Consider the following 12,641-nt stretch of genomic DNA (forward strand, 5'->3'; position numbering starts at 1 on the left):
AGAAGCGAGGGGTTGACGAGACAGTCCCGCCAATGCAGCGCCGCTTGGCAGGCTTCCCTTCGTTCTATAACAAAGGGGCGCCTAGCTTAATCTAATGGCTTGGTATCTTAGCTTGTGAAGTATCATAGCCTCATGGTGTACTAGCTCTACTGTTCTGGTGCTGCTGCCAGAACTTATGGTTATAGCATACCCTTCACCCAGGGTTAGCACATTTTGGCGTCCCATCCCCAGGCTTATGCCTCACATGGGCTCGCCTTAAAGAGGGGCAGTATCTTCCCATGCATATATGTGGCAGCACATATACTACATTACTACATATACTACATTATAGGCTGGTCTTAAAACCTTTCACCAGTTTTCTGTGCTTACCTTAGAAGGTATGCATATGTGCATCTATTTATTTCTCATGTGTTCCCTTCGGCAGCACATACAGGAAGAGGTTAGTAACGTGGCATTGCTGCCTCACAGCACTGAGGTGGTCTTTTTGATTCCCACTTCGAAAAATGGGTTAATCTGGCGCTAAAATGGCTCACCCGCTAAGGCGAGTACACCTGTAACAGAAGGGTCCCAGGATTGAAACCAGTCTGGGACAGCACGCAGCTAACATACCCTGCCCCTGCGCAGTAGCAGAGTGACGGCCACACGCGGTACATGAGCAGTCCCCCTGCGTGGGGGTAAGCCACGTGTATGGTATGTATATGTGTGTGTGTATATATATATATATGTAATATGTATATTGTATTTTATACTAGCCCTGCAGTAGAACATATACATGCTGGAGTGAATTTTGTCCTTGGGCTCAGTTCCTTCCATGGCTTTAATTTTTGCTCATGTTCTAATTTTACAATATTATTGTCACCTACTAAATTTGTATGTAGGTATGCATATGCATATGTGGATATCGCTTCTTATCCTTACCATAAGAGCAGGGGTAGGATCTGTTGTTATCAGTTTTATGTCTGATACCTAGCATATTGATAGAAGGCTGCGATTGGAGGCTGGACTCCTGATGCGGTAGATGGTACAATAACTCCGCTTAACACGATCTCTCCCGGGGGATTGGGTTGTGTGTATATACATGTATATGTGTAGGAGGCCTATACTTCTACAAGCATTAGGTTACCTATAATACCACGCATGGGAAGCCGCCAGGGATTACCAGAAGCTGTAGGCTATATCCATACATATTATATGGTGGCTCTATAATCTAAAGTCATGTGCTGCAGCTTACATAGTGATAGTCACAATTCCCTAAGGCATTGCTTCTAGTATGGACCCTAGCCATGTCACATGTATATAAGGATATATACTTATATAGCTCGGTTCATGTTAGTCTATATCTATGGCGCCCCGTTTCGGGGGACCTATTATCATTACAGTGATGCACTTGGTAGCAAACTGGTAAGACGCCCATTCCTTGTATGTATATTTCCTAATAATTGGGAAACAAAAACCTGTTTTCTGTTTAACCCTACTGGGGTTATCACTACTGCTATCTCCCTTCTTTGCTTGGGATAACTAACGAGTTCTATGTCTAAGTACAGGTACCCTTCTCAGTATCGATTCCGATACTCCATATTATTGTCGTATATCTCAATAGAATGAGTCTAAAGGGCCCTTAGGTACAATTCATATCTTGAAGGCCTAGGGCCACCTACCGATTTAGGCAGGGACAGACCTGGGTTATATTAGATTGGTGGGCATAATACACATTGTAAATATTTATGTGAGGATACTTAAACTAGCAGACCGTTTTTGGGGTATAAGTTTAATCTTCAGATACACGTCTCTAATGGAACAGGCTCAGGTATAGAGTCCTGTTTTACGACCTTCTTGTCTCCACTAACATTCTGCTAGTTTCCACAGTATTTTCTACTGCACATCTCCAGACTGAAGTACGTGCTGTAGGGCATTGGTCTTAGCCCACTGAAGCTACTCTCTATTCCTAATGTGGCGGGTTGCTTTGCGATACAACAGGTCAGTGACATTCTACATTTCGGGCCAGAGGGCTTCTGGTCGCTCACAGGTGAGAGCTTACCCACTAATGCCTCGGTAGAGGCTCCTATTTCATGTAAACTGACATACATAGAGTTCTTCTCCCTTACTGCCTCCTAGCAGCCATCCGCTCTTTTAATCAGTTGGCTCTACACTTTAGAATTTTCCTGGAGTGTGGGTGCATAGTTACAACATTGAGAACCAATTCTACTAGAATCTGTTGGCGTTATGGACCAAAGCACATCTCTGGGCTACTGCACATCTTTACATAGAAGTGTGACAGTCACTATGTTCCACTCAGGGGGCCTGGTGGGTTTCCTGTTCAGTAGCTGTCAGGTACCTGACTGGTATCTTCCTGGTTGTTTTCATGCTATGTTCAGGCCAGCAGTTACTACTACCTATGCACTTCCATCATGTTGGAAGTTGTCCGTTGTTTTCTCTTTAGCGTCAGGGTTTCAGTTGCTGGTTTATTCCTGTTCTCAGAATGGGTTGTACTGCGGTCTGACCCTCTGGAAGGTATTGTAATCTCAATCTTCTCGAAGCTGCCTCGGCCTCATGCCCAGGGTGATCTCCACTCGTTGGAGATTTCTATGGTCTCATCCTTCCGCTGGTTCACAACTTTGTAGTAGTTGGACTTTCAGAAGGGTTCAGGGCGACTGTGCGGCCTTGACTTTTACCTTATACTTTTTGTGAGGAGTCTGTGGACTCTCTGTTTTTGTAGATTGGTATCGTTATACTTCTATCTATATGAGTTATGTCCAGCAGTGCTGGTATTCTGCTATCTGCAAAATGTGTCAGCTTCCTGTTTCCGAATCTGGTACGGTTTCCTCGAGGTTTCTTCTCGGGTTACTGCCCTTCTCCTATGGATTCGGGTAGGAGTTCTCTGCTCCCAACAGTCTGGCTTGGTCTGTTTTCAGCTGAGTTTACAGTGTTCTGATGCTTCTCATCTGAGGGTGTTTTCTCGCTAGCCGCTTATTCCATTCGATTACTGTACGTTGTGGTATTCTGTGTCTGTTCCGCACGGAGTTCTGGTTGTCTCCTGGCTCACAACACTTGATTCTCAGCTCTTGCCTTCCGTTGAACCTCCGGTTCTATGCGGTCCCTGTTCGGTTGCCCGAAGGGTCGGCATGTTCTCCGCGCTTCCCACCCGGGAGGTTGGCTTTGGGACGTCCCCACTGTCTTGAACTCCAGTGTCCCCTAGTGGATGAAGGAGAAAACAGGATTTTGGTACTTACCGATAAATCCCTTTCTCCGATTCCACAGGGGACACTGGACGCCCGCCCGGCGCGGCGTACCTGCCTGTTGTGGGTCTTTATATAGTTGTGTGGCTGCATGTGTTCCCTGCAGTGGTTTCCTCTGTTCTCCTTCAGTCGGTATTGTTCCGTTCTGTGGTCTTCTCCTTTTCCTCGTTTTCCTGTTGTCCTCAGTCTCCTCTCGGGCTCAGTTCTTAAACTGGGGCTGATGGGGCATAGAGGGGGAGGAGCCAGTCACACTTCTAAATTATTTAAAGTGCCAGGCTCTACTCTACCACCGTCTATACCCCACTGTCTTGAACTCCAGTGTCCCCTGTGGAATCGGAGAAAGGGATTTATCGGTAAGTACCAAAATCCTGTTTTCTCTAGTACAATTCCGCTTTATTCTGTGGAATTGGGAATATGGAATGTTATTCTTCCATTTCTTTAGATGTCCACTCTTATAATGTAGATAGCTGTTGGTGTCTACCTCCTTGATGTATGTTTTAGTAATGACTCTCCCTTCCTCTTGGTTCAAAACTAAGTCCAGAAATTCTATTGAGGTGTCACTGAAGTGGGATGTAAATTTCAAATTCATGTCATTCATCTCAATGTGTATTAAAAACTGTTTAAAATCCTCTTCCGATCCATTCCAAATTATGAGAATATCATCAATGTATCTCTTATACATGATTATTTTATTCTTGTAAGGATTATTGGTATAAATGTATTCCTTCTACCACTGCCCCTTAAAAATATTAGCAAAACTTGGTGCAAAAACAGTACCCATCCCAGTACCACAAATTTGACGATAAAACACATCTAAAAATTTAAAATAAAATAATTATGGTTGAGTATAAAAGTCATAAGATCACTTAAAAACTCGCGATGTGTGGCATCCATAGAGTCGTCCTCCTCCATGGTTAGTCTGCATGCATTAACACCTTTAGTGTGTTCAATGCAAGTGTACAAAGCTTGTACATCAATAGTGATCCACTTATATGTGTCTTTCCATTAAATTTTTTCCAGATGTTGTAAAAGATTTGTGGTATCTTTCAGGTAAGATTCTAGTTTTACCACATATTTCTGCAGGAATACATCCACGTACTCTGAAAGGTGGGAAGTTAATGAATCTATGCCTGCTACGATGGGTCTTCCTGGTGGATCTATCAAGGACTTATGGATCTTGGGTAGAAAATAAAATATGGGGGTGGTGGGATTAGTTGTCATCAAGTACTGATAATCCTCTTTACATAGGGTTCCGTCACGGAGACCCCGCAAAAGGAGTACTCCTAAGTTCTTCTGTGTATTGATCCAAAGGATCCTGTTGCATTGTGGCATATGAGATCTTGTCCCCCAGCAGTATGTTGGCTTCTTTTAGATGGCTTGTCTTTCCATGATAACTAATCCCCCCCCCCCCCCCCCCTCCCCTTTGTCAGCTTGTTTGATGATTATCCCCTTATTTTTCTGTAATTCTTTAAGGGCATGCTTTTCTTCATTTCTAAGGTTCTGTTTAGATACCTTCTTGATGTCTGAGTCACATAGATCCCTTTTAACTTTTTCATAGAAAATCTCTATGTGGCTACTCTTAGATTCCAAAGGGTAGTAAGTTGAATTGCCTTTTAGTCCAGATTTTGACATAGATTCAAAATTCTTTATGGGTGCCGTCTCTTTCCTAATGAAGTGTCTTTTCAGGGTAAGGTTTCTCACGTATTTATTCAAATCTATAAATACTTCAAATTTGTTCATGTTTGAGGTAAGTTTGGAACTTTTTTAATGAGCTTTTTTTCTTGTTTTTATTTATTGATTCCTCTGTGGTACTGGATTTTTTAAATATATGAATTCTACACGCTTTTAAACGGTTGAACTGTGTTTTAGCATTTTTTAAATATTTATAAGCACTTTTTGCACATTGTGGATAATTAATTTATCTGCACAATTTGTGCTTATTTAAGCAGTATCTATTTACATGTATGTTTTGTGTATTTTATTATTAAATTGTGATTATATTTTAACATCTATATACACTCTGTGTATTATGTTTTGCTGGTTAAATTGCACATTTTATAAATGATTGCACTAATATACATCAGTAGCTCATCACCTAATATATATATATATATATATACACATATATTTATTATAATCACACACACTCTATATGGACAAAAGTATACAGATGCCTGACCATTACAGAGACTGTAATGACATTTGTATTCAAATTCATATACTTTGATATGGCATTGGTCCCCTTTTTGCAGCTATAACAGCTTCCACTCCTCTTGGAAGGCTTTCCACAAGATTTTGGAGTGTTTCTGTGGGAATTTGTGCCCATTCATTTATAAAGCATTGATGAGGTCAGGCACTGATGTTGGACGCGAAGACCTGGCTCGCAATCTCCGTTCCAGTTCATCCCAAAGGTGCTCGATTGGGTTGAGGTCAGGGGTCTGTGCGGGCCAATCAAGTTCTTCCACACCGACTTCATCAAACAATGTCTTTATAGTCCTTGCTTTGTGCACTGGGGCACAGTCATGTTGGAATAGAATGGGTCTTCCCCAAACTGTTGCCACAAAGTTGGAAGCATAACATTGTCCAAATTGTCTTGGCATGCTGAAGCATTAAGATTGGCCTTCACCGGAGATAAGGGACCTAGCCCAAACCCTGAAAAACAGCCCCAGTTCATTATTCCCCCTCCACCAAACTTCACAGTTGGCACAATGCAGTCAGGCAGGTAACGTTCACCAGGCATCCACCAAACCCAGACTCGACCATCTGACTGCCAAACAGAAAAGCGTGATTCGTCACTCCACAGATGACTTTTCCACTGCTCCTCAGTCCAGTGACTGTGTGCTTTACACCACTCCATCCGATGCTTGGCATGGGACTTGGTGATGTGAGGCTTGCATGCAGCTGCTCGGCCATGGAAACCCATTTCACTAAGCTCCCACCACACAGTTTCTGTGCTTACATTAATGCCAGTGATTTAGCAGCTCCACCATTTTGTGAGTGACAGCAATCTCACTCTGTGAGAGTGCTGAATCTGCAGTCAACCACAAGGTGTGATGGCATACCATATCTGTATTGTGCAAGGAACACGTCCATTAAGGCATCAGCCTTAATGATTGGAATTTCATTGCTTTTTTAGGTTTGAGTGGCAGATATTCATTTGGTTTTGTGAAATTTCAGATCATGTCTAAGAAGCATTAATGGGACATGTGAAATCGTAAGGTTTTTTGTGTGTATATATATATAGATATATATATATATATATGTGTGTGTGTATGTATATATGTGTGTGTCTGTAGATACACGTGTGTATGTGTGTGTGTGTATATATATATATATATATATATGTGTGTGTCTGTAGATACGTGTGTATGTATGTATGTGTATATATATATATATATATAATAATTTTAATGTATTTTCTTGCGGTAGGGTAAAACGGCAGCCTCTATTGTCCTTCTATCTAGTTGCCGATTACCCACCATATTGAACACGAGGAGGGGTGGCCTCATTTATTTTTTTGTCACGGCTCTTGGTGACAGCCATGGGAACCAGAGAGGGTGCCAGGAACAATCTCATTCAGTTGTCAACACATGCTCCTTTCTTCTTTAAAATTGATATTCTATGATGTCACTGCACTGACATCACATGGACCCTCCAGCAGAGGGCAGTCCAGGAGAGCAAACTCTCCTAACCGATTAAAAATTCACATTAGTAAATAAAAAACGGATGCTCCCAGAATTGGCGAGGACATGAAGTAGCTATGCACAACACACAGGAAAATAACAGAAGGCAAACCCCATTGATAATAAAGATCTCTTGTGTATGGCGTGAGCTGAGCTATTAGCCAGTTGATCCCCTGCGAGCAGCTACGTTTGGGTCGTCAGTGTGAGGGATAAAATGTGCAGTGCATGCAGTTTTGTATTGATGAAATAAGAATTGAATGTACTGCATGCAAGTTTATTTTAAATTAGTCTATATAACATGATTGTGTGGTTTGCAGGTTAGCACATTCCCTTTCCTGGGGAGAATTCGGAGCTTGAAGTCTGTTATCCGGGACTCTTCCTTTCAGTCCAAACAGATGGGCAGACGAGAAAACAAAGTCATCAACATGGAGGGCAGAGTTCAGTTTGATCTGCTGCAGGTACTTGTCTCGTATCGCTGTGCATTGCAACGTCAATAGTTATTACGTTTGATGGAAGTGAATTATTATTTTTTTTTAATACATTGCAGTACCTTGTTTCCTGCAGTAGGTGGCAGACTATAAAGTGTTTCACCAGATCACATTTACATCAGAGACTGGCAGGAATGTACAGAACTCTATCAATGCTGCTTGTAATTCCATCCATCCATGGATTCCCTTATTGTGCACTTGTAGTTACATGATGGCTTGGCTTCTCATGACTATCGAGTCAGAACACAAGACAACTAAGAAACATCAGCATGACCAAATGGCAAAAAACCAGGGAGGTTTAGATCATGGTCATTTCTAAAAGATTATGGACATTAACACACTAGATTCTATATTGGGGTGAGAATAAAGGTTTCAAACACACCAAGACTAGATATGAGTCTGACCTGGTTTCCTTTTGATAACCGTGTAAAAGAAGCAGCTTTACATGCTAGTTCCTTTTACTATTGTGTTTCTCTCTTCCTTATGTAGGTTCTCCTGAGAGATTACAAGCTACGCTCGTATACCCTAAACGCTGTCAGTTTCCACTTCCTGCAGGAACAGAAGGAGGACGTACAGCACTCCATCATTACTGACCTGCAGGTACAGCTTCATCTGCTGCGTGCAGGAGCAGAGACCTATAGCACGCCAGAAACATTCCCTGTCGTCACTCTAGTCACTATTCATATACAATCTAGGTGGGTGCACCCACTGTATTCTAACCGCAGAACCCCCTGTGGTGTTTGTGGAGCTCTGAAAAGGAACATCGGGTTCTACTACACTGGTATTCAATGGCAGCAACTTTTCTTTGACATTTTACATTAAGGTGGACTAGGTGTGACAGGTGCTCTTGTTAGTTGCAGGCTATTCTGTGAACATTGTATAGGTGAAAGTGGGGCAGTGCTTCACCCCTCCCCTGTACAGCTACTTACCCCGTCCCAATGCTGCTCAGTGATCTAAGGCCCTGATTCAGAGCCGGACGCTCTGACCAGAGCGCTCGCTCTGAATCAGGGCCCACCTCCATAATTATGGAGCGTCCTCCTGGACTCTCGTATAGCTGTGGGTCACCACCCACAGCCTATACGAGCGTGCAGGTTGATGGCCGCGATGGTCTTGACCATCGCCACTGCGAGCCGGAGCCTGCGGTTGAGTTTCTCAACCGCAAGGCCCGGAGTGATTTTGGCTCTATCAGAGCCAAAATCACTCCCACTGACATCACTAGTGATGTCAGTGGGCCGGCTTCTGACGGTAGGCGTTCCCTTGGGAACGCCCCGTCTGGGAGGCACGCCCACCAAAGGGGGCGTGCTGTCAATCAACATCGACAGCACGCCCCCTTTGATCAGACACAACGAGCGAAGGAAAGTCCTTCGCTCGTCGCGTCTGGCGCATGCGCATGACGGAGCTCCCTCCGTCGTGCGCATGCGAAGTGCACACCATCGACCCACTTGCGAGCGGGTCTGAATGAGGCCCTAAGGCCGCTCAGTGATCTAAGGCGCTCGCTCTGAATCAGGGCTGGGCTTTTTCTTTTTTTTTTTTTAGACCGGTGACCACCCACAGCTATAGCGAGCGGCCATGATGATGGGCTTGCGACGAGACCCTTGTTGTAGGGTCTCGTGGTCGCAAGCCCCAGAGAGCTTTTCGGCTCAAACAGAGCTGAAAGCTCTCCCACTGACATCACTTGTGATGTCAGTGGGGCCGGCCCCAGACGGTAGGCGTTCTCATGGGAAAGCCTCCGTCTGGGCAGCCAACAGGAAAGTTTTCTTCAGGAAACACAATCTATACAAAACAAAGAAGGAAAAGGCCAGAAAAAATGCACAACAGCTGTTGATGATAGGAGAATAAAACGAATTTGTGTCAGGGACAGATCGATGTCATCTGCGGCCATTAGCAGTGACCTGAGTGCAACTGGTGTTTTTATCAGTGCAAGAACGGTACGGAGAAGACTAACGGAGGTTGGTCTAAAAGGTAGGATTCCCCGAAAAAAGCCATTGCTGAATAAAAAGCCGCGGCAAAAGAACACATTGCATGGACAGAAGGTCAGTGGAAACAAGTGATATGGAGTGATGAAACTAAGCTATCAACATTTGGTAGTGATGGGAGAAAATATGTAAGACGTCACATCGGGGAAGAGGTACATCCAGATTGCATTCAAGCGACAACAAAGAATCCTACAAGTGTTATGATCTGGGCATGTATGACAGCAGATGCTGTAGGCCGCCTTTATGTCATAGATGGCACACTGAACAGCAGAAAGTACATTGACACCATCCTACAACCAAAACTTCTACCTTCTATCAGGGATCTTTTTCCAGATAAAGCCCCATTTTTTTCCCAGCAGGATTCTGCTCCCTGCCACACTGCACAGACATGCAAACACGGAGAATGACATACAGGTCCTGGGATGGCCAGGAAACAGCCCAGACCTGAACCCCATAGAACATTTGTGGTTCCGTTTGAAAAAATTGGTACATCTGGTACATCTGAGGCGTCCATCCAATAAAAGGCAATTAATTGAGGCTATAATTGTCTCATGGTATCACATAATCAAGAAGGAAGAGCTCCAAACATTGGTTGGCTCAATGCCATGTCGCTGTGCTGTTGCCTTGAAAAATAAAAGGTACCCAACGAAAACAAGAGATATGGTAAGAACTTACCTTTGTTATCTCTGTTTCTACGAAGTCCATAGGGTCCACAGGGTTGACCTTGGGGTTATAGCTGGAACAGGATCCATGGGCACCACACAGTTAAGCTTTTAGCTCCCAGGATGCACTTGGGTCCTCCTCTATACCCCGCCCCCGAGCCACAGGCACCTCAGTTGGTAAGCAGCCTAGGCCGGAGGAGAATATGGAACAGAGAGAAGGAAGACTGGAACACACAAGAAACCATACTCACAGCAATAGGAGACAGAAAAACGGTGACCAGCCACACAGCCCATTTGAAGCCAGGTGCGTCAGGGCGGGCGCCCTGTGGACCCTATGGACTTCGTAGAAACAGAGATAACAAAGGTAAGTTCTTACCATATCTCTTGTTTTCTACTTCAGGGTCCATAGGGGGTCCACAGGGTTGACCTTGGGGATGTCCCAAAGCAGTACAACTAAGGGCGGGGACGCTCCTGTGCTGAAAGGAGTACCCGGCGCCCAAAGGATGCATCCTGAGAGGCAAAGGTGTCAAACGCATAGAACCTCAAAAACGTTTGAATTGAAGACCAAGTGGCCGCCCTACACAGCTGAACAGCAGAAGCGCCACGTCTAGCAGCCCAAGAGGGACCCACAGAACGAGTGGAATGAGCCTTAACAGAGGCTGGCACAGGTAAGCCCTCCTGTGCATAAGCCTCACAAATAACGGAACGAAGCCAACGGGCTAACGTTTGTTTGTTGGCAGGCCAACCCCTCTTGTGAAAACCAAAGAGGATAAACAAGGAATCAGACTTCCTAACCGAAGCCGTCCGGTCTACATAAATTCTAAGCGCCCGGACCACATCTAAGGAAGTCTCACCAGCTGAAAGATCAGGGGACTGAAAAGCTGGCACAACAAGTTCCTGATTAATATGGAACTTCGAGACCACTTTGGGCAAAAACTCAGGACGAGTGCGGAGCACCGCTCTGTCCTGGTGAAAAATCAGGAAAGGAGGGCGACAGGAAAGCGCCCCCAATTCAGACACCCTCCTGGCCGAAGCAATTGCCAGGAGAAAAACCGTCTTAAATGTCAGCCACTTGAGCTCCACCGCCTCAAGAGGCTCAAACGGAGGACCCTGCAGGACCCGTAGCACCACCGCCAAGTCCCAAGGAGCCACAGGAGGCACAAAGGGAGGCTGGATCCTGAGAACACCTTGGAAAAAGGTGTGAACGTCTGGTAGTATTGCAATCCGCCGTTGAAACCACACGGACAAGGCGGACACATGAACCTTCAGAGATGCAAGGCGTAAGCCGAGATCCAATCCTGACTGAAGAAATTCCAAGATCCTAGAAACTCGGAACACCTGAGGATCATAAAGTCTGGACTCACACCACTGAAAGTAAGTGTGCCACACTCTGTGATAAATCCGTGCTGAAGCAGGCTTGCGTGCCCTGAGCATCGTACCAATAACCGAACTGGAGAAGCCCCGAGACCTCAAGACTGCTGTCTCAAGAGCCACGCCGTCAAAGACAGCCGACCCAGATCCGGGTAAAGGCAGGGCCCCTGAGACAACAGGTCCCGACGTTGAGGAAGAAGGTACGGAGCGTCGATGGAGAGGCTCCTCAGATCGGAGTACCAAGGACGTCTGGGCCACGCCGGAGCTACCAGCACGAGCATGCCGCCGTCCTGCTTGAATTTCCGCAGAACCCGAGGAAGCAGGGATATCGGAGGAAACAGATACGCCAGGTGAAACGTCCATGTCACCGACAGCGCGTCCACCAGACTTGCACCTGCGTCTCTTGTCCTTGACCCGTAAACGGGCAACTTGTGATTGTGACGGGAGGCCATCAAGTCCAGCTCCGGCAGTCCCCACCTGTCCACGAGTAGCTGAAACACCTCTGGGTGAAGCGACCATTCCCCGGGATGCACGTCGTGACGGCTGAGGAAGTCCGCCTCCCAATTGAGGACTCCGGGGATGAAGACCGCCGAGATCGCTGGAATGTGACCCTCCGCCCAAGACAGGATACGAGACACCTCCGACATCGCTGCCTGACTGCGAGTTCCGCCTTGGTGATTGATATACGCCACCGTGGTGGCGTTGTCGGACTGCACCTGTACCGCCCTTCCGTGAAGAGCGGGGCCGGACGACTGCAGGGCCCTGAATACTGCCCGCAGTTCCAGGATGTTGATGGGGAGAAGTGCTTCTTCCGCTGACCAACGACCCTGAAGCGACAAAGAGCCGGTCACTGCCCCCCAACCCCGGAGACTGGCATCCGTCGTGAGCAGGACCCAGTCCGGGATCCAAAATGGGCGCCCCTCGACCAGATGAGCTGTCTGAAGCCACCAAGCCAAAGATAGCCGAACGTCCGGAGACAACACCAGCACCTGAGAGCGGATCCGGTGAGGTAACCCGTTCCATTCTGATAGAATCAGCCCCTGCAGGGGCCGGGAATGGAACTGGGCAAATTCCACCATGTCGAATGTCGACACCATGGACCCCAGAACTCTCATAGCCGAATGGACCGACAGGCGGCAACGGCTCAGGCAACTGCGTATCCGCAGCTGTAGTGAGGCGACCTTCTCCGGAGTCAGGAAGATCCTTTGCTGACGCGAATCCAGCA

At 46.1% G+C, this 12,641-nt stretch overlaps 1 protein-coding gene across 2 annotated transcripts in view; it reads left to right on the plus strand.

Annotated features, from left to right (window-relative positions):
- Window positions 1-12,641, plus strand: part of POLD1 (DNA polymerase delta 1, catalytic subunit) — a 156,494-nt gene that overhangs the window by 50,785 nt on the left and 93,068 nt on the right. For both annotated transcript variants that reach the window (XM_088455427.1, XM_088455428.1), the window contains exons 11-12: window positions 7,237-7,377; window positions 7,897-8,007. In XM_088455427.1, coding sequence (XP_088311553.1) covers window positions 7,237-7,377; window positions 7,897-8,007 — 252 coding nt within the window. The remainder of the gene's footprint in view (window positions 1-7,236; window positions 7,378-7,896; window positions 8,008-12,641) is intronic.

This window comes from Taudactylus pleione, unplaced genomic scaffold (genome assembly GCF_031769625.1).
Source record: "Taudactylus pleione unplaced genomic scaffold, aTauple2 ptg000655l, whole genome shotgun sequence".
NCBI classification, from domain to species: domain Eukaryota; kingdom Metazoa; phylum Chordata; class Amphibia; order Anura; family Myobatrachidae; genus Taudactylus; species Taudactylus pleione.